We start from the raw sequence: 22,486 nt of genomic DNA, 5'->3' as shown, positions 1-22,486 counted from the left end.
CATATGACAGGCTGCCATGGTATACTTGTCAAAGAGGACCTCATCAGTACCAGCTGTTTCCAAATTACCATGGGGGAAATGCACCCCAAAATGTATACAAAATGATCCATTGATACAGAGGAAAAATATTAACATTTCTTCATTTATTTATATCTTTTCCTTTTTACAACTCCATTTTGGGGTCTTTCATGATGTATAGTAGTGTAAATATAATTAAAGAATGTACATATATTGGATGTTCAGTCTGCAAAATTCTAATTTACAGCATAAATGCAGGATCCAAAATAAAATAAAATAAAATTCACTCTCATCGATCTAAATGGGATTCATTCCCTGCCAGTTCCAGTTATTTGGTAATTACTGCATAATACACTGTTCTGAGACAATTCTAAGGCAATGTTCAAGCAGTGTTGATTAGGGATACTACTCTGGATTGAATATTTGTGTCCCCACAAAATGCATATGTTAAAGCTCTAGTCCCCAGTGTGAAGGTGGGGCTTTTGAGAGGTAATTAGGTTGTGAGGGTGGAACCCTAATGAATGGGATTAGTGCCCTTTTAAGAGGATGAAGGGGCTAGAGTATTCCCTCTCTGCCCTGGGAGGGTACAAAGAGAAGTGTTCCCATTAGACACTTAGTTTGCAGGCGCCTTGACCTTGGACCTCCCATCCTTTAGAACTGTGTGACAGAAATGTTTGTTGTTTGTAATCCATCCACTCTACGGTATTTGTTACAGTACCTTAGACTGATTAAGACAGAAATGATGATAATTATCTACGGGAGAACATAGGAAACATGGCATCCCTGGAACTATCATCTGGCACGCTGCCCTAGGCATGGCAAATAACGCTTGGTTATTTTATATGGATAATTTCTCTGCTGCTATCCTTTTCAATATTGCAAGACTCCTGTTATTTTCCTAGACAAACCACCAATTTTTTCACTCTTTTCTCCTTACCACTGAAGAATTCAAAATAACGTAAGATGCTCTACATGGCCAAACCTTTGCCTGTGCCTACAAGTAAGGCAGAATCTTCTCCTGCTCAATTCCCTGCACTTAGCCTGGGGGGGGGGGCTCCCTTTCCTGAGCTTGAGATTCCATCCATTTTTGTCTTAATTGAAGCTACTCTTTCTTCTAGTCTTTTCTTTCATATTCTACTTTTTCTCTACTCAATTCTTTCCAATAACCTTTACATTTGGTCAATTTCCATATTGGCCTCTCTGTTTACCCTCATAGCCAAACTACCTAAAAGAATGTCTTTACTTCTCAGGCACTGCTCAGCCCATTCTAGATTGGATTCAATCACCAAAATTTCACCAAAGTGGTTCTTGCTAATGTCATCACTGATCTCTATATTAAAAGAGTTACTGGGTGTTTTTCAACTTTCACTGGGCCTCTCAGTAGCATTTGAAATTGTGAACTCCCTCTCTCCTGAAATACCCATTCCCTTAGCATTAAGGGTAACACACAAGCTCTCTCTACCTTTAAGGCCATATTTCTAAATACTCTATGCCAATTTTTATTTCCTGACTGATTAAAGATTTGAATCTCTTAGGACTTATGCTTATTTCCTCTTTAATTTCATTCTATGATCTCTCTTATGTGGTCTCTATAGGTAATCATATTTGTTTCCATGGCCTCCATTAAAACCAACATTCTGCTAAGGACTCCAAAAATTTTCTATTTAAGACTTTTCTAAGTTTCAGACCAATATGTACTATTGTCTGCACTTAGGTAGATGAACAGCATGTCAGTCACACCGTGTCCAAAGCAGAACTAATCACTTTTCTCCATATATATTTCCTTTTATCATCAAATTCATCAACATCTACCCAAATGTTCATACTACAAATCTAAGAGATTTCCTTCACACCTCTCTTTCACTGAGAGCATCCAATTCATCAAGACCTGTATATCTCTACATTGTATATATGACTCCTGCTTTCTTTCAATCTTTTTGTTATTAATCTTGACAAAGCCAATATTCTGTCTCCCAACCAATACAATAGTCCTACCTTATGAGCCTGCATTCCACACTTTGCTGGCTTCCAATCCATTTCCTTTGTCAAAATTAATGTGATCTTCAGAAATGCAAGTATCTAAAAATAGAATCCAACTTTTTCTATGGATAACATCAGGACCCTACTCCATATGGACACTGACCAACTTTTTAGATACATCTTCTATAATTCCAGCACTTTACTAACCTGTAATTTATTTTTACTCTTGGCATTTGCATCTTTTTATCATTTATTACAGCTTTCATAAGTGCATGTAATGATCATTCCTGCTCTCATTCCCAGCCTCAAGCACACACTGCATCAAGCTAATTCCCAGCTCAACCCTCAGCTTAGTTAGACATTGTCTCCTCATGGAGTTTCCATGATCACTCAGGTCAAAGGATTAAGTAATCATTTGTATAATTTTGTTTTTAATGTTTCTTTATCCTTCTAGAATTCATGAGGGTCACATATGCTTGCTCACTGCTTTATAGTTAACCCTAAAAGGTGTCTAATAAATCAGAGGTGCTCAACTGTATATTTTGAGTGAATGAATGCATGAATTAATGAATAGTAAATTATACAAAAGAACATCCAATTGATTCAGTCTTACTGCTCTATTAAAAGTATACTTATCAAATGCAATTTTAGATTTAGATTTATTGTTAGGTACTATTTATCATATTTAAAATAGCTTTATAAATGGCAACTGTATTTTTTTTTTGATGTCTGTAATTCAGGAATGTTGACAAATTAGAATGAAAGTTGCAAAATGATTAGAATTAAAAATAACAAATTTAAAAGTGAAGAAATTTAAGATATAACCTAGTACTTTCTTGACAAATTATAAAATGGAAAACAAACAAATGTTATTATATCAAGGATTTAAATATTCGATTTCAGGACATTTTTTAAAAGTTGTATTGATCATCAGCTCCTTGATAATAATTTTGAAATGACAGGTTTAAAAAAAGTGAGAGGAGTAAATTTAGACTTAGGAGAGCTATTGGGAATTTTCACCACTGGTCAAGTGCTAAGAAGTCTGTTTTGACATTTTAAAAAAAAAATTTAGTTGAGATTAAGTTTCAAAAGGATGCCTTTTCATTCTTAATCAATTGAATTTGTATTTCTCCTTACAGAGGGTTCAAATGCAATGAATAAATATTTGGTCATCTTGGGTTGACATAAGTTAAGCTGTAATTCAGAAATATAGAACTGAATAAAGATGTCTTGACATATTTCCATTCAAATCTATCCTTATTCAGGATGAGATATATTACACTGATGAATGCTTGGACAACCATGGAAGAGAAGAATCATGATAGAGTAATTCCAATCATTCCTTTCAACAAGTTCCTGTCAGTGAACACACATCACTTCTCCCAGGCACTGAAAATCCTGGTAAGTACTGTCCTGTGAGGTTCCTCTGTGGATCTGTGATTTCCCTCAGAATTTAAGAATCTACTTGGAGATTATATTGAAAGGTAAGACAGCAAATTCCTACCTTTGAAACAAAGTTGTGCCAAATATTCAATCCTTCTGCTCTGCAATATTACTTTCCCTGGTATTTTTCTCAGAATGATCTTATTCAATGAAAAATAAATCTTATTATTATATTTAATGATCTTATTACATATTTGGTGATCTTATTATATATGTTATTATATATGTACACACATATATATAATATATATATATATATATATATATATATATATATATACCTCTAGTCTAATAAGGTTATAACAAAGTATCCTGCAAGTCTTTTTAAAAATTGCATAATAATATTTAAAAGCAACTACATATATAGAAATATCTTTCATCTATTTTTCTGTGTCTGTCTTCATATACTTTGAAATACCTAATTTTAGTTAGAAATTTTGAGATATAGAATTTGATAATAGCTTCATTCACATTTTTATGTAAACCCTACTGTTTTCAAGCAGTAAAAAATGTGATGGATATTAATATATTTATTAATCAATAATGATAAATAGTCATGGTAAACAAAATAAACTTTACTGAGAATTCATACTTTTTATTTTTTTATTTTATTTATTTTATTTTTTTATTTATTTTTTATTTTTTTATTTTTTTATTTTTTGAGAATTCATACTTTTTAAATGTTTCTTTCTATATTTATATCAGTTATTAGTTACCATGCCTCCAAAGCTAAACATTTAAAAATAATTTCCTTTATTGGGGTGTGTGTGTGTGTTGTTTTTTTTTTTTAATGTTTTTCTTCAGACAAAGACAAAGCAAGCCTAAGATATAAGTTAAGGATTAATAAACTGTTAACAAGTAGGGACTAATATGCCCTTATTGTAGGTATGTGCTGAAGTGCACGTCTGTGTCGCTGTTCACGGAGTCTGAGAAAAGCAGAAGAGCGTTTTGTTATTATATGTGTAATGTCAGCACAGAACCTAGCCGCCTAGGTGATCTTAATCTGGTTTCCTGAATAGTTTGGGGAAGTAGAAAGAGAATGAACCTACCAAAAACAATTTGGCAGAAAGTGACTGACAGCTTTGTATTAATCACAGGTATCACTTTTGGAGGTCTTTCTATAACTAAGTCATAACTAAGTGCTGTATTTGTATCACCTTCTATAATCCTCAAAAGTATTTTGACGCTGATAAAACTACTTATATGGCGAAAATGTAGAAACTGGTCCAAATCTGATAGGGTGCAAATGACAGAACCAGGATTTAAGCCAATGATGGCTTCCTCAGAGGGCTCCCCTTCTTTCACAGCCCTGCTGCCCATAATAAGCCATAATTCTACTTTTGAGCAGTCTTGGTTGAAATCGTCAGTAGTGTCTGAATCTAAAAAATTGAGGCCCATGTTTTGTAAGTAGGTCTCCATTATAATGTTTCATCTTCTGAAACCAACTTCAAAATAAATTATAGCCATTCCTTTTCTATATTTATTATCTGTACTTGATATCCTAGTTTTGAATACTTACCATATGTCAAAATTTTATTTTAAATTCTACTCTCTAAATGTGTCATACTTCCATTCAGTTTCAAGTGTTGTTATAAGGATAATTTCTTTTCCATTAATAGAGGAATCGATCTACAAATATTAAGGCATTAGTAGTAATAAGTCCTTGGATCACAATTTATGAATCACTGTAATCTTTTGTTAAAACTGTATCACCAATAATTAGCAAGACTTAAGTTTTCTTATCATAATAATGAAATTGTACTATGGGCTATAATCTAAAGCCTTGCTTAAAGTCAGATTAACTCTATACTTATTCTTAAAGCAACATCTGATTTTTTTCAAAGGATAAGTATAAAGAGATCATTGACTCTAAAACAACAATTAATGCCCCTACTGAAAATTTTCTGACATATTTGTCTACTAATAAACTGAAATTCAAAGTCCAAAGCACATTTAAAAAACCACTCTTCTCCACATGGTATTCCATTATGAAACTGCAGCAATGAACATAACATTAGTTGAACAGACATGACACGATAATCAAGCATCTGCTTGCCTTCCTGCATTGCATATACAGCGGAGATTTGTTGTAGTTTTTTCTTTTTTTATTCTCAATAGGTTTGTGTTTATACAGGTCCAGGTATTATCTTCAGAACTTATCCTCCATATGGCACCAGGAAATGAGGCATAAGAACCTTTCTGACACAAAGGATATACAATTCTTTTATTTCAAAATATCAAAAAATTGCCATAAATACAAAACTATCAAACAAGCATGACAACCACCTCCGCCTCTGTTTAATCTCATCAAAACTGATTTCGTTGTCTGTATACGTTAACTTTGATTCTCAAAAATGCACAAAGATCAGCACATTTCTTCCCTCAAGTTCTGAATGTTAAACACAACTTAATTATATTTTGAATAGTAAATTATTTAAGACTTAGGATGTATTCTTGTTTAGCAGAGGGCCAACAGCATGGAGGTTCTGAATAAACATGACCCAAATTTTGGTTCTTATGTTAAATCCACCAAAGAGAAATAAAGTAGAGATGTCCCCTTGGCTGGATAATTCTGTGTAGATAAGTGATCTGCTTAGTTCAGTTTAAAGAATCTCATGGAGATAATGTATTTGGGTATTCTTTTGGGAAGATTTACCATATTGCACAATCTGTTTTAACTCTTGTCTGCAATCCATTTTTTCCTGTGTGAGCACACCCTGAGTCAATACTTGTTAAGTAAGCTGTTATTTAAGACACATAAAAGACACTGACAATGTAACTACCTCCATTCTATTTTAACTTCTTAAAAACTACATTCTAAAATTTGTGAATAATATCAATAACAACCTATATTTATGTTTTAATGGGCTCCTGTGCACATGCTTTCTTATTTTTGATTTTGTAAATATAGCCTTTAAAATACTAGGAAATTTAAATTACTGTATTTAATTTATAAATATCACTCTTAAATAACTTAAAGCGCTCCACCTTCAATATAGTAAACCAACTAAATATAATGTCAGTTACATAAAACCCACTTGTTATGCAATACAGGGGGATTATTCAGACACCACACTAGAAAAAAAGTAGTTTCTTCCTTATATGGGTAACAAAGTGATTAATTTGCCAGTTCAATGTGAAGGAATAATTTGGTTCCACGTATGTGTGGTTTCTTAAATCCAGTCAAGACACATGGCCAGATATTTCAATTAATGTGTAGCAAGGTCACAAAATCAATTTCTTATCAGCCAAAAACACTCATACAGTAAATTTTATTTTCAAACCATAATCTCTAAATTAAATCTGTGTACCTAAAAAATACAGTACAGAAACTCAGTCATTGGGTTTTCTCCCTGATAGCATTTTCACAAATGGCACAAGGCTTTGTATGCTATATATAGCCTACAATGTTTGCTTAGATTCTAATCTTCCTAGAGAAGTCATTATCTCTTTCCATGGCAAATAAAGGACCAAAGTGTTAATTTCCTTCTTAAAGTAAGTACTAGGTTTGAACAGTTCTGACATTCTATCTTCCAGCAATTTATTTGGGAACTTTTAAACAATTATAAAGAGAATCTCCAAAACCGTATACTAACCAGACTTCTTGGTAATAGAAACAAATGATCTAAACATAAAATTGTGGGGAAAATCATGTTAATATAGAAAACAGCAGCACTCCGCAGTTAATCCACATAAAGGGACCTGAGCTAGGAATTGAGCTTGTCTGACCAATGACACTCAAGATAATCACATTTTTAATGAAAACTCTTTGACTTGAATATAAAATACCATCATCTGTTACATTTGGGTGTTGAAATTCTTTCTCTATATTCCAATTTCTTAAACTGAATCTTTTTTTTCTCCTAATATTCTCATTCTCACCTTCCTCACAACTACACATGAAACTATAGTAATTTAAGTGTTAGTACCTTTTATCTATATTCAATGACAACGGACCAAACTAGTTAAAGGAACTGAAATAGTTCAATAGCCTTGCCTTAATATCTTAATATTCAGAAAATTACAATTTTCATGCCAGATAAATATGCTGTGTTCTATGTTTTTTAACATTGCAAATGTCTGAGACATTTATATAAATGCTGTATACATTCCACAGTGGTGTTCTCTCCTACAGCTGACTAACAAATTATACAAATCTATTGTAAATTCAGATCCTTGGGACCAAGATGATGTTTGATGGTTGAAAAACACAGGATATGAAATTGTATCTCAAGCAGACCGGAAATAGAAAATTATCTGAGATAATACATTTAGAGTTGTTCAAATCATTTTCCCCACAGCCTCCTAAACATGTAATTTTTTTAGTTGATTTCAGCACTGCTAAATAGAATGAAAAGAATCTTTCCTAGAAAAAAAAAAAGAATCTTTCCTAGAGCAAGAAAGTGAGTAACTATTGGGAAGGGTTAAAGTAAATTTTTTTTTATTAAAACATTTTTGTAGATGGAGACAATATTTTTTTTGTAATATTTATATTTTAGAAGTATCAAAATTCTAATGAAATGATTTAAAGTTATAGAAAGTAAGAGCATTTTATTTCTTCCCATTTTATGTGATCATTTATTCTATTTTAATCAAATTTAGAGCTTGATAAAAAACAAAATGAAACAATAGTCCTTCACTTTGTACACCTTAATGCAGAAAAGGTAAAACCTCATCTTAAATATTTAGCTAAAAATAATACAATATCATGTAAAGTTGTATTTAAAAAGGTCACTTCATTAGAAGGAGCAATAAATTTGAGACAGGTGTTTTTAATAACACATAGACTAAAATGTCTCTTTGCAATTAAAGAAAGAATTATCAAAGTACTAATATGCTTAAAAGTAAAAATAACATTTTTAAAGTGCCAGTAATTTTACACTTCCTAAGATTTTTTTTGAAAAAGGCATTTTTGATACATAAGACGCAAAAGGAAATACCATAGTCAACATAACTCCTGGGACTCTAAAGATGAAGACCAGGGGGCCTAAAACTAGGGGACCATCACAAAGGATTAGTGCCAATATTGCAACTGACTCTGCCTTAACACATGCTACTTCTTAATTCATGAAAATGCTTAAAAGAGCAATAAATAAGTTAATGAGTATTCAGTCTTTGAGTGATAGATGATCACTCAACAAAGATAGTATGGAAAAAAGTGTATGAAGTTTATGATGCTCACTGATCATCCGTGCAAATTTTCCATCTGGCTATAATGGAGTCTCATTATTTATAGGAAAATATTTATAGCAAAATTGGTGATGGGATCATACCCAGGGTAATCTTGCTATATTGGCCTTTTACAATGTATAAAATTCAGCCAAATCTGAGTGCTGATTTGTGCCGGTAGGAATATCATCTGTGATATCTTAATATATTCAGCACAGGCAAGGAACAACAAAAATAGTGAACCAACCTGTCAGAATAGCCACTGAAAAACAATCCATAATATTTTATAGATTGAATCCAAGGAATTTGGGTAGTTTCCAAGGATACAATCAAGAATAAGAATTAGTCACTATCCCCAAACAGCCAATATTATTGGGATTCCCCCAGGGACTACTGAAAAGCAGGTAGGCCCCATCCAAACTTACTCCAACGTTATATATTAATGCAAAAATAAAATGAAATTATAAACAGAACATGAAAAAATAAGCAATTATTCTTAATAGATAGAAATGAAGAAACCTCGCAAAGAGAGCAACATGTACTGTGTCTCTTACACAATGAGTCTCAGCTCATATTTCCAACATGGAAAGTGCCCAATTTCTCCCCTGAGCGCACCCATCATTGATTATCCTGTCCCATTAACTGAGCCTGACACAAAGCCATATTGATGCCTGTAAATACAGGTAACCCTCAGAAGGGAGACATTTGGCTCCAGGTTTCCAGCTGAGAGGACTGGCCCTCTGGTCACTTCCATTCTCACCATCCCTGGCTCATCACATATTCATAAACACACAATCATCAATGTTCTTTTGGAACTGCAACACAAGGATAAGTTCCATTTGTAGCATTTTGTTCCAGATGTTAGTTAAATGGTGATCATAAAAGCACATGAATCACAACCCTCTTCCCCACAAAATGGATGTGTACACCATCTTATTCAAAGGGATTACTCTCAATAGCATATAACAGTAACTAAACCTCTCCAATAGGAAAGCAAATATACAAATCAAGATTTTATAGCCTTCTTGTTCGTTTTTAATGGTTCAAATGACTCTGATACAGTACTGATCTTGCTGATTACATTATATTTAATAGCTTACTTTTCAGCACTGCAATAAAGGGGGGCTCATGGAAGATTGGTCCAGAATTCCTTCCAAGGGTGGAAGCCACCAGAGAAAACATGGAAAATAAGTTTCATCTGTGCGCCAACCTCTGTTCATTTGTAGCATCTGCCTAGAGAAGAACTTTGAGGTCCCATCCTGGCTCAGCAGGAGAGAGTTTCAGGATGTGTCATGGCCATAAGTAGGAGGGAAGGGAGCAGAAGGAGTAGACGAAAGCATTGTTTGCATTGGTCATGCCAGTCCCAGAGATCAGAGTTAAAAAAGAAGCAGAGTGGAACAATGAAAAGTGTGTTGAGTTTAGAGGCAAGAGACCAAAATCTATCCCTGTTTCACTTTCAGGTTTCAAATAAAGCCCCAAATCCAGGCTATTTACCCCCAAATTGACTGAACTGAAAATTAACTACAATTCAAATACATGTCTCACATGTCTTCCGGTTTAAAACCAGAAGAGATATTAATAGTGCTCCTAGTGAAATCTGCTCATTTCACAGAGAAACAGGCTCAGATGCACTTTGGGACTTATCATGAGAATCCCAGTTGAACAGGACTAGAATATTTATAACAAGTTTGGAGACCCTGGCACAGCAATATAAGAATTTAGATCAGAGAATCTAGTTACCAGGGCATGGCATACTAGGAAGGCCCCAATTTATAGGGCTGGGTCTTAGCTACTGGAATATAAGGATATAAGGGATGGATCTAATAATGAGAACTTGAAAAATAAGACTTTGGTTTGGAAATTATTTTTAAGATGATAATTAATATCACAGGATTTCTAAAATACACTCCCCCTCCCTTCCTTAGTCTCAGAAAAGGAATTAAATGAAGCAGAAGTTAAATGAAAGTAGATGAATGTAGAAATGAGGCTCAAAGGATTGACAAAAATGTTTCCAGCGGTGGGCATCTATGTTTTTAGGCATCATTCACTCTCCTGATAACAACAGCCACCCAATGTCCTTTCTCTCACTCTGTCCCTATGATTTGAATAGGTTTTCACCCTAGGCTCCAGGAACAGAGCAGCCTGATAGTAAGGCAGTCAGTATATCCCATTATTATTTAAGGGCGTAAAGGTAATAAACAACTGAATATATAAATAAAAGTGACAGGTTATGAAGTAAACTATATTCCCCTTTTATAGCAGGGAATCAATCAATAGGTATTCCTCGAGCATAAGCTGAGAAGTGAAGGCACAAACATCTTTAGTAGAAGATAGGAGGGAATTAGAGAGCTCTTTTAATTGAAGATTCATGTCTTTCTTAAGCTCTGGGAAACTGTCAGATCTTTTATTATTTCCTCTGCTAAATCTTGTCTGATCCTTTCTTCAGTAAGACTTCTATTAAATGGATATCAGGTTCTCTGTGTCTAGTCCTGTTTCTTAGTTTTGTTCTCATATTTTTCATCTGAGCTTTTTAGTTCTGCAAGTCATTGGATATTATTTTTCAGCCCTTCTACTGTATATTATCAACTCAATTTGGGAATAATATTGATCGAATGATAACTATATTTTATTGGAAAAATACATTAGGTGTGCCTGGCAGGAACCATCAAAAGTATTAGCCAGAGATTTCAGAAAATCACTTGGGAAAACAGACAACATGGGGAGACTGTTATGGGCTCCATATTAATGACATTATAATGTGAAAACCATAGATAAATCACGCAATTAGGATTGGAAAACACATTAGCTACCTTGTTTCACTTTTGAGATAAAGCATGGAAAGAATTTGGGAGAGGTCTTGGCACAGATAAAGGAAAAGATGACAAAAGGGTGAAGTTGCATTATAAAAAGGGTTGACAGTGCTCAGCTGATCAGCTCAGAATATCTTGGTGAAGGAGTCCTGATGTGTTAATAAATTTCATATTTTTAACTTCCCTGTTCCACGTGTGATCATCCTGGTGGGAGAGGAAACCCAGGCATGGAGACTTTAGTCTCAATCTTTGGGTGATTTGTAAGCATTGGTTTGCATTACTGACAACCTTACCAGCTTATTGTCTTGATGCCTCTTGCTACAAAATGAGAAGAACAAGAGGAGAAAAAAGGTTCGAGGAATTGAGCAGCAAAGAGGTTTTAAGATACATCGAAGAAGAAAGTATTTTGTGGTATGATAGTTCTTTTGTACACAGAAGCCTATTTTGGTTGTTTTGTTTGTTTGAATGCAAACTTTTCCAGAATCACTTTGAGGATACAAGCTAGACTTTTCCCTTCAACTTCTTTTTTTTTTTTTTCTTCCTAAAAGTATCATTTTCCAGGCCAATTGTTCTATTTATTCATCTTTGTGTTTGTATTATTGGCTTTTCTCCAATGACTGCTTATCCTTGCATGACCCTCATGTTTTTAATTAAAGAACAATGTTGATTATCACAGGTAGCTTGGCCGAGGTTCCGCCTGCCAGCCATTACTATCTCTTTAGTGCAAGAGAGCTCGGAATTCCCTGTATGGGGGGGAGGGAGGGGAGAGAACAATGTCCAAGCGTTCCTCCAGGTGGCACAGATGGGGAGTAGGCAGAAAGCTAACATCAATTTTTACTCTCACGCATTCCTTCCAGGCAGATGCCAGTTTCCTTTGAGAATATTTTTCTTGGCTTTATTTGGGATTAAACACCAATGGGGAATAAAGAGCCCAGTCAGCACAACCTTTGGGAAATAATGTCTAAACCAGTCACCTAGATTGCCACTCCTTTTCTGGGAAGGGAATAGGATATCACCACACGGAAAAGCAGCCATTTCACGGAAAGCCTTCTCTGTGTACACTGGACTACGTGCTTTTGTAGCACTGGCTTCGGCTTTGAGAAGTTCACTCTTAATTTATGGAGTTCTCATGCCCAACTCCCTTGCCCCTGTGTCACTGGTTTTATCGTCAGTACGCTGGGCTTTAAGGAGGTGGGTGAACAGGAGTTCAGCAATTGTAGATGATCTATGAGTTTCATCAAGATATTGAAACTTATAAATTGTTTTAACTTCCCTGCACTTACTCCTAAGGTATTTTAAGCATACACACCTCATACTTTTTTCTTTTTAATCAATTGCTTTGATAAGGTAGTGGGAAAAAAGCAGATTCAAGGTGGGGGGCTACAACCGAAATAATTCATTTTTGTCTCTGTGAGATTCAGTTTCCTTATCTGCAGACTTACTTCACAGAGTAGTTTGAGAATTATATAAAGCAATAGTTTGAATGTGTTTTCACTGGAAAATTATTTAATCTATAAATTGAGGATAACACTAGCTAACCCTTATTTCAGAGAGTTGTTATGAGGATTAAATTTATAAATTCATGTAAAGTGCTTAGAGTGTGTAGCTCACAAAAAGCACTAAAATCAACATCAATATTATTACTCTTCCTTGTGAATAAACTGTAAACATGAAAATTATTTATTTAAGCATGAAAGAAGACTAAATAAGGAAGAAGAGAAATAATGGAAAAGTGGTAAGCAAGAGACTAGATAATTTGCTTCTGAAATAAGCAGGAGTATGAAGTCCTGTGAAAATGGGGCTATCCCAGAACAAAGGAAATATCCTCGATTTTGCAACATAAAGTTTGCAATCTTAAAATATTGACGAAAGATCAGAGGTAGAATAAACACAGCAGAAAAATTGGGACTCAGTGACTGATTTTGTGGTATTGAAGGAGCTTTATTATCCCTTTGCTTTTATTTCTACCAGTATTTTTCTTGAAAAGCAACAGAGGATTAAAATGTATGAAAATTCCACATTTAGAGCACAATTTCCATTTAATTTTAATTTCCTAGCAACTCCTAAAGATATGGCTGAACAGAAAGTATAAGATGGTACAGCTGCCATGTTCACTTTGCATACAAGATGAAAACTAATTCTAGAAAAACAATACCCATTTTTTATTGATGGCTTATCATCAGCACACATTATATGGCATATATATATGTGTATATATACATATATATATATATACAAAACCATACATATATACATATATATATACACATACACTTTATGAACTGATGTTTTAGCCTGAAGTCAAAACCAAAAATGGTAGTCTTCATTTAGAAAAAAATCAGCACTCTAATAATGTGAAATCCGATGGTAAGTCTTATTTAGAATTGATTTAACACAGAATTTTGAACAACTCTTTTTGATTGTTGAAATTAGAACTCAAAAGCAATGTGTTTATTTTCAATTCTCTATGCTGATACTACTTCTCTGATTCTAAATATGCAATGAATCCACCTAGATAATGCTGATTTAAAAATGATTAAAAATAAGTGAGACTTTTACATGAAGAAAACTTTTCATGATATTCGTTACAGATTACTTGGGGAAACCCCAAATCATATGTTCATATTAAGCCTTCCTTTAAGATCTCAAATTATTTCTTACTTTGTTATCTCATTAATTCTCATAATTATCATGTACAATAAACATGAAACAGAAGGATTTAAAAAAATGATTTCTGAAACAGTCTGCAAAAATGACATTGTCAAGTCAGATCAGGTAAGTGTTTATTTATAAAACTGTGCAGCGGATTGAAGTGCCTGGGTGGCTCAGTAGATTGAGCATCAGACTCTTGGTTTCGCTGCTGTCCTGATCTCAGAATTGTGAGATCAAGCCCTGTGCATCTGGCTCTGCACTGAGCGGGGGGAGTTGTCTTGAGATTCTCTCTCTCCCTCTGTCCACTCCACCAACCCCTGCTTGCAGGCATGTTTTCTTTCTCTCTTTCTCTGTGAATAAATAAAATCTTAAAACAACAACAACAACAACAACAACAAAAACCCATGCAGCTGATCAGCAAAACTCAAATGACACAAGGAGCAAGTGGGACCAGCATTTTCTTTTATTTGTGCCTTCTTTCATTTCCCTCCCACTCCCTCTTTCTCTCCTTCTTATTGCAATCCTCAGAAGGAGGTGGCTCCTGATTTTTAAGTAATATTTAAAGAATATCTGAGGGGCGCCTGGGTGACTCAGTCGTTAAGCATCTGCCTTCGGCTCAGGTCATGATCCCAGCGTCCTGGGATCGAGTCCGAGCCCTGGGTCCCCCTGCTCAGTGGGAAGCCTGCTTCTCCCTCTCCCACTCCCCCTGCTTGTGTTCCCTCTCTCTCTGTGTCTCTCTCTGTCAAATAAATAAGTAAAATCTTAAAAAAAAAAAAAAAATAAAGAATATTTGAACATCTGCAGGTGCTAGATGGAAGAAAGGTAAATAACATTACAGTTTCATCTTCCTTCATATGTGATATGCTAATAAAAATTCTTGAGGAAGCAAATTTTTTTTGTAAAACAAATGCATTTTTGCATACTCCAAATATCTTCTTAGGTAAATGAATACTGATACAAACTTGAAAAAGTATGAACTCTGATGTGCTTCTAGATAATCATGTATCAGATTTGTTTAAAGTGGGGTACATATTTCCTTGGGATTTCTTATACTGAATGGAAAATGTAACCAGTCTAAGAAATGACAGTCTAAATTAACCCAAGGCTTACATTCCAGGATGCATGATTTCCATGAACTTCCTCCAAATAAATAAAATACCTTTGCCAATTCCAGAAATCCTTTTCCTTGTACTAGAGGTATGACCTCTTTCGTCTGTTGACAAGAGGGGCTACACAGTAGAGAGAACAAACTCTACCATAATAATTAGGTGGGATTTCCTCAAAAATATTCATTCCATAAGATGACAAATTCCTTCAACATATAGGAAGAGAAAAATAAAAGAAGAAACCATTATAAAAACTTCCCTTAAGCTATTATTCTATTTTTAAAAGGAGAAGGAAAAAATGATGTGTATCATTTAAGTTTTGCTGATCCCATTTCTATTATGGAAATTACCACATTGTCATTTTGTTAAATATTTAAAACTGCAGTTATTTTTTGTAGGACATAGTTTAGATAGTATATCTAACTGTGTTAACTGATGATACACGACGTACACACACACACACACACACACACATTTTGTATGCTTTGCATTTGTTCTGATGACTTTTGATGTGCCCATTTTGATGAGCATCCTCTTTCTTACTAAAAAACAAACTGTTATGGAAAAAAATCGCATGTCCTCAGTGCTTATCTTGTAGCCTGGGCAGAATCATGCTAGTGGATTATTTTAATCAGTGTTTCTCCCATATTCTGAACCCATAGACTATTTCTTCTTTGTAACTCTTAGATAGCCATTGTGACATTGTTCTCTCTGCATTTACCAGTGTCACAATGCTCTCTAGTTTATTATGATATCCTTCCAGTCGAATTTTACAGGCATATATATGGTTATTAGATAATGATGAAAAACTGTTTTTTAAGTGCAGAGTATGTCTCCCTGAGTGCAGGCACTGAAACTTCATTATTTCTTATAAAGTGCTTATGATGTTGTTCATATTAGGCATGTCCCAAACCATGAAAGATTTTTATACATGCATACAAGCTGTCAATTACAGCTTTTCTGGTCTTTCCTAGCCTCGCCTGGGGCAACTGTTTTTCTCCTGCCCATTCTGACTCCATGAAACTTCCCAAAACACAGCACCACTTAATGAGCTTGTATGAGAGTAGAGAGAGATAGTCTGTGTCTTCCCCCCACTCTCACAGCCACACTGTACCGCACCCTTCCCCTTGTTCTCGCTTCTCACCTCTCCCAGCTCAGTTTATTTCAACTCAAGCAATATTATGTTTCATATGTACATAAAGATTCTTTCAATTCTTTCAACCTCCCTTCCCTTTTTTAAAACTTTCCTAATTACCCAGGGCACTTGGGACGTCTCACTCTCTAGATTTATAACTGTGCCCCAGAGAGTAACCAACACTGTGCTGAGAAGCATAAGGTATAGCCACAATAATATATGTTTAAAAGACTAAAATAACCTAAATTTTAGGAAGATCTCATCAACAATTTCAGAAGCCTTTAAATGTACCCCCAAATTTCTACACAAACACTTCTCTGTCTTCTGTCTTAAAATACCCTCATGGTCAGCATAAAGATAAGTGTGTAAATAAATTCCTGTTAACACCTCAATAAAGTTGTTGAAAATAATAAATACATTCCTGTTAAAATGATCCTGTTTTACCAATTTGGTTTAAAAACCTGTAGTACACTAATTATGTCAGGTGGTTAGTAATATAGTGACATTTTTGGTATTCTAGAGAAGGTTGAGATCCTGAGGGTTTGAGTCCTAGCTTTGTCACCTTAGCCTTGGGAGACTGGGAAACTCACTTAAACTTTCATAGTCCTGCTTCTCTCACATGCAAAAAGCTATAAGGCGGAGCTCAACAGAGCTAGTTATAACCAGTCAAAATGGTGTTTGTAAATAAAAGACAGCATCCATACTTTTTATTTCAAAAGATTATTAAGAAAATTAAGATATCTTGGATAGAAGTGACATAATCTATAATGAATTATACAAAGTACAATTGTTTTTATAGGTTACGTTGACCCTTGTTCATTTATTCTTATTCTACCTAATGGGGTCATCTTTCTAAGACACACAATTTGTCATGTAACTCAGCTACGTAATACTTGCCAATGGCTCTTCTTTATTAAGAGAATACAGTCCATATCTTGACATCCTAACTCAATTCCCAATGACCCCCCAGCTAATATGCCCTGTGATACATATCCAGCATGAAATACTTGGGGCTCCTTCAAACACACCACACACGTTCAACTTCTGGGCCTTTGTTATTGCTGGTTCATTTTGCCTGACTTTGTCACTTTGTCAATCTTAATCAATCCTATATATTCTTCAATTCTCAGCCTAAATATCACCTCCGCTTGGAAAGTTTCCCTGCAGTTGGTTACACATCTCAAATTTACCTGTATTTATACATTTTATAACACTGCATCAAGTTGTTAATATTGTTCTGTAGCTGTCCCTAGATATCCTGGAAAGCAAGGCCAATTTCTTATTTATTACTTTAATCCAGGGGCATAGCAGAATCCGCTAGGCAGAGGTCTTATGGTCAAACATATTGAGTTGAGTACAGACTCTGGAAACAGACTTTGGCTCAAATCTTATCTCTATCACTTATTTGTTGCATCACTTGTGATATTTACTTGGGCTTTCTAAGACTCTATGTCTTAGAATAATAATAGATGAAGGAGCTGTGCTAATTAATATCTTAGACTCAGTGCACGGTAGGTATTAGCTATCCTGATGTGAGGGTGATGATGATGATGATGACAATAATGAAATAAAGTCACTACTATTAAAACTTGTTTCTATGGGACCAGGCTATCCAAATTCTAGATGACTTGTTCAAAACTAGCTCTTGGAACAGAGTACATTTAGTGAGGTCTGGTTATTACCATAGCATTTATCTGGCAGGTTTCTGAGGGAGCCAAATTTGACGGAGATGAGGAAGATGATGGGAATGAGATAAAAAATAAACCAACTTTTATTCCTTAAGAAGTGGGCATCCTCTGTAACAAAACTGCTGTCCGGTTATTACTGACCTAATACCAATTTTAGAAAAAGGTAGGAAAAGTGGGAAATCTCATTAGAGATGAAGAGAGCCCAGACTCTTCAAACCCAATATATAACCTAGACTAGTCAGCAGCTGAGAACACAATGTTTTAACTCTAAAAAGCATATTAAATATACTTATGGAGAAAAATGTCAAAAGTCTATCAGTGAATTAATAAAAGATGAAAAAGGTGGAAACGACTGAACAGTTTTAAGAGGACATTATAAACCTCATATAGTGAATATTAAAACAAGTGAATTTATAACATTCTTTAAATAAGGGGTTTAAGTTAAAAAGAACTTGAAAAAAAAAAAGTGCCATTACAAATTGTGTTCTGTGTGAGAAGAAATCACAGGCCAAAAGATCTTGAAGTATTTTTTTTTCTTTTTTTTTCTTTTTAAAGATTTTATTTATTTATTTGATAGAGAGAGTGAGAGAGCACAAGCAGGGGGAACAGTAAAGGGAGAGGGAGAAGCAGGCTCCCCGCCAAGCAGGGAGCTCGATGCGGGGCTCGATCCCAGGACCCTGGGATCATGACCTGAGCCGAAGGCAGACGCTTAACCATCTGAGCCACCCCGGCGCCCTGGAGTATTTTTTTTTTCAACAGAAAGTATTTTCTGCCCTTCAGCTGACTATTGACTTAGGCAGCAGGGGAAAAAAACAAGTGCACTGGATAATGGAAGATGTGTTTAAAAAAAAAAAAAATCATTAAAAAGATGATTATAATCTGGTTAGCTGCTGAAGGTCCAAATTGTGAAAAATTATTGATGTTAATGACGGTAATCATGACAGTTGAAAAGTATCTAAATAACAAAAAGGCAACACCATTTTAGAAGTATTATGGTACAATTTGTAATGATCAGCGGAAAAGCACACTAATATGTTTGATGCAATACTTTGAAGGTCACTCGACTATCAACTTGCCATAATGCCATTCAATTAAATACACAATAAAAATCTAAGATTATTTATAGAAAGAATTTTGTAATGCTTGTAGAATAGTATATTACAAATCCCGGCTGTATGTACAAGCAGAAGCGCCTGATCTAATGCACCATTAGCAACTGTAGCTGTGCTCTACATTTTTTAAACATTAAACTAATTATGATGAGGTTTGGTCTTACTATGTACTGCATATTTAATCTTTTTTAAGAGCCTATCAAATTGAATCACGAGATACAACTTGTTTACGCTATAAGCAAACACATGCAATATTAACAATGTACAATATCCTGGTTTAATTAGAAAAAGTCCATGTTATCTTAAATACATTTAGGAGTATAAAACCACACAGTTCTAATTTGAATTTGTCATTTAATTATATTTTAAAACTAATTTATATGACTTGGAGCTGTTTTCTTTCTTTTTTTTTTCCTCCTCTCTCTCTGCTACACAGAATGTTTTTCCATTGACCCAGTTAAGACTAGAGTCTACTAAAAATGAAAGAATAAGGACAGAGTGAAGTTTGAGGGAAGAGGAAGAGTGGTGGTGGAAACCGCAGATAAGAAATCACTGAAATACGATTATCAGATAGGGTTCTGTTTATCAAATCAGTGGGCCGAACTGAACCCTGCCAGGACGTTTTCCAATGTTACTGCTCTGGATTGTAGCCTTAAGTTCTATAAATGAGATCTACTTTTTCGGAAAAGAATATATTTTCAAAATTCCCTTTCTCTCTCTCTCTCCAGGGTGTCATGCAGGGTATACAAGCAAAACCCTTGAATCTGTTAATATTGTCCTCAAATTTAGGAAGTCAAATACTAAAGCAGGTACCTGAAGGCAACACATAGCAGTTAGCCTGGACTTCATGAACTCTCTGTTCTTCTGTTCCCAAAAGTATTGACTCTGCTCTCTGCAACTTAATTTTCCAGCTTAAGTTCAAGGACCATCTTTAATAGTTACACAAAAATAAGATATACATGGACTCCTCAAAAATCAATAATCAAGTATAAATTTTTAAGTGGGAAGTTCAAACTTACTGTTGAGTTATTTAAGCTTTTTTTTTTTTTTTAAATCAATAGCATGAAATCAAATAGTTGAATGTAAAACAGTTAATTTCTGGACAAGGGAGAAGCAATCACATCAGAATTTACTCTTTCAAAAAATCCAAAAGAGGAAAACAATAAAGATTGTTTACCTTCACAAATTGTGACACCATTTCCTGAAAATCCCATGTTACAATAACAGGCTTCAACTCCATTCCGTATTTCACATTTTGCATTTGGAAGGCAAGGTGTCTTGGTGCAATTTTGAGTGTAGGAAGAATTCAGCAAAGTGGAAAAACCCACTAAGGAAAACAGAGAAATATACTTTTTCAAAAAAAAAAAAAAAAAAAAGAAAAAGTTCCCCCTTCACATTGTTGAGTTAGACTGCAATAAACACAAAAACCCTTCTTTCTTTCCATCTAGATAAATGGTCTATGAGAATTTCCCAAGGGAGTATTTAGCTAAATAACAGCACAAGAACAAGTAGGCAAAAAGATTAGCACTTTCTTCAATCTGTGTTTATCAAGTAAATCTCAACAAAGCTATAATGTAGTAAACAACCCAGCTCTATAAAGAAAACACCATTCCTAGATCACTGGCCTCTTCACTCTGAGGTGAGATCTTTTTAAAGGGAACTGCGTGATTGTAAAGCAATTTGCCTCCTCTGGGAAAGATTCTGTGAAGAAGTCAAGATGAATTGATTGCTTGGGTCTTTTCAAATTCAAATCGGTATAATTCTAAGATGAAGAGCAACATATCATAACATCCAGGAGGACAAATGTAATTATTGTTTTTTTTCTGTATTCCAATGTTCCTTTTAAATTCTGCCTTTCGCATCATAAAATTTATGCTACATCTTCTCCCATTAGGGGAATTTAAGATAAACTCAGTATATTGGTCAAAGATTGATCTTTCGGAAACCAACACCATACTAACACAACCAACAAAATGAAGCATAAAAGAGAACTAGACTTTGTTCCAGAGTTACTGAAAACAAAGTTGGAAATGGTATTCTGTGGGCTGTTAGGAAAAGATCAGGAAAAGCCTGGGCCAATCCTTTTTTATAGTGTTGTCCCGGGTCTTCTCAAGACAAGCCTGCTTGGGGATGGACTGTCAGGAATCATGCAAGTTAATTGTTTGTAAAAACACTCATCTGAGATACACTGTCCTTATCTGGTAACCAGAGAGTGTTAAACGTTCGATTCTAAATCCCAGCCTCGCATAGGGCTGTATAAACTGTCTAAACCAGAATTAATTCCACTTCAAAGATGTGATTTATCTTTCTGCACAACATCCTCAAAATGGTATTTTAAACGAACCCAAAGTCTGGGCTGGCAGTCCCCTTAAAATGCCAGGAAACCTCCCACAGGTGTTACTGGTTTGGCTTTCCCAAATTCCTTGAGGGGAGATCAGGCAAAAAAAAAAAAAAGGGGCACAGTCTGAGCCTTTGGGGACTTCGGAGGCTTTGTGTTCAGGAATAAAAAGGTGACTTAGTCCCTGGGCCCTGAATACCGAATTCCAGAGTTGAAAGGCCAAAGAGAAAAACATCCTGAGAAGTCCTGCGTCAGTTCTCAGAAACCTGGCCTCCTGCCCTGGGCAGGCGAGTTCCACCTCGGAGCAATCCCATGCCCTGCAGGCGAGCGGCCCGTCCGCGCCCGCGCCCGCCGCGCACTCACCTAGGAGCGGGAGGAGTCTCATTGGCGGCGGCCGCGGAGCTGGCGGTGGAGGGAGTGCGGCTGGCGGTGCGGGCCGTGTAGCCGGGACGCAGCTGGGCCGCCGCGCCAGGGTCCCGGCTCCGGCCCCCGTGACGCGCCGCTTCCTCCGGACACTTTCCGGCCTCTTTTGTTGTCAGCGTGAGGGTCAAGTCCTGAGTGTGCCGGTCACGTCCGCCGCCCGGTTCCTCCACGCCCCTCTGACCTCGTCCCCTGCCTCTGGGCCACCCCAGCACTCTGGCTGACCCTTTGAAGGATCACTTTGCCCCCAGGCAGCAGCGTCCGGGGGTGCTGCCCTCCAGCCTTGGGCTGCGTAGCCACAACAAGGCAGAGGCCCATGGACTGACTGTCCCGCCGGAGAGAGCATCCACAATTGCAGAAGTCTTAGGGGTACTTCCTGGAGCCTAAATTCCAGGACACAGCGTTCTTTTATTTACTAATACGTTTCCATAAAAAACCCAGGGCCCACAGGTAGGCTGAGCCCTGGCTCCCAAAAATGGGACATTCCTTGCCAGTATGGAGTCCTCACCTTGTGGGGGGCTTAGGGTTTCGAAGTGCAGAATAAGGGTACACTCTATCTATCTTGTCTACAGGGTCAGATTGCGCTTCAAATGACTGAGTGAAAAACGAGCAAAC

The 22,486-nt window shown here is 35.7% G+C and overlaps 1 protein-coding gene across 1 annotated transcript in view; it reads right to left on the bottom strand.

Moving 5' to 3' along the window:
- Positions 1–22,136, bottom strand: part of ADGRL4 (adhesion G protein-coupled receptor L4) — a 107,365-nt gene extending 85,229 nt beyond the window's left edge. The window contains exons 1-2 of the mRNA XM_036113414.2: positions 21,815–22,136; positions 20,291–20,440 (exon numbers count right to left, since the gene is read on the bottom strand). Of these exons, the coding sequence (XP_035969307.1) occupies positions 20,291–20,440; positions 21,815–21,836 (172 nt within the window). The 5' untranslated portion in view covers positions 21,837–22,136. The remainder of the gene's footprint in view (positions 1–20,290; positions 20,441–21,814) is intronic.
- Positions 22,137–22,486: the final 350 nt, after the last annotated feature.

This window comes from Halichoerus grypus, chromosome 5 (genome assembly GCF_964656455.1).
Source record: "Halichoerus grypus chromosome 5, mHalGry1.hap1.1, whole genome shotgun sequence".
NCBI classification, from domain to species: Eukaryota; Metazoa; Chordata; class Mammalia; order Carnivora; family Phocidae; genus Halichoerus; species Halichoerus grypus.
The sequence above is the reverse complement of the archived record's forward strand: the minus strand, read 5'-3'. Positions and strand labels throughout refer to the sequence as shown.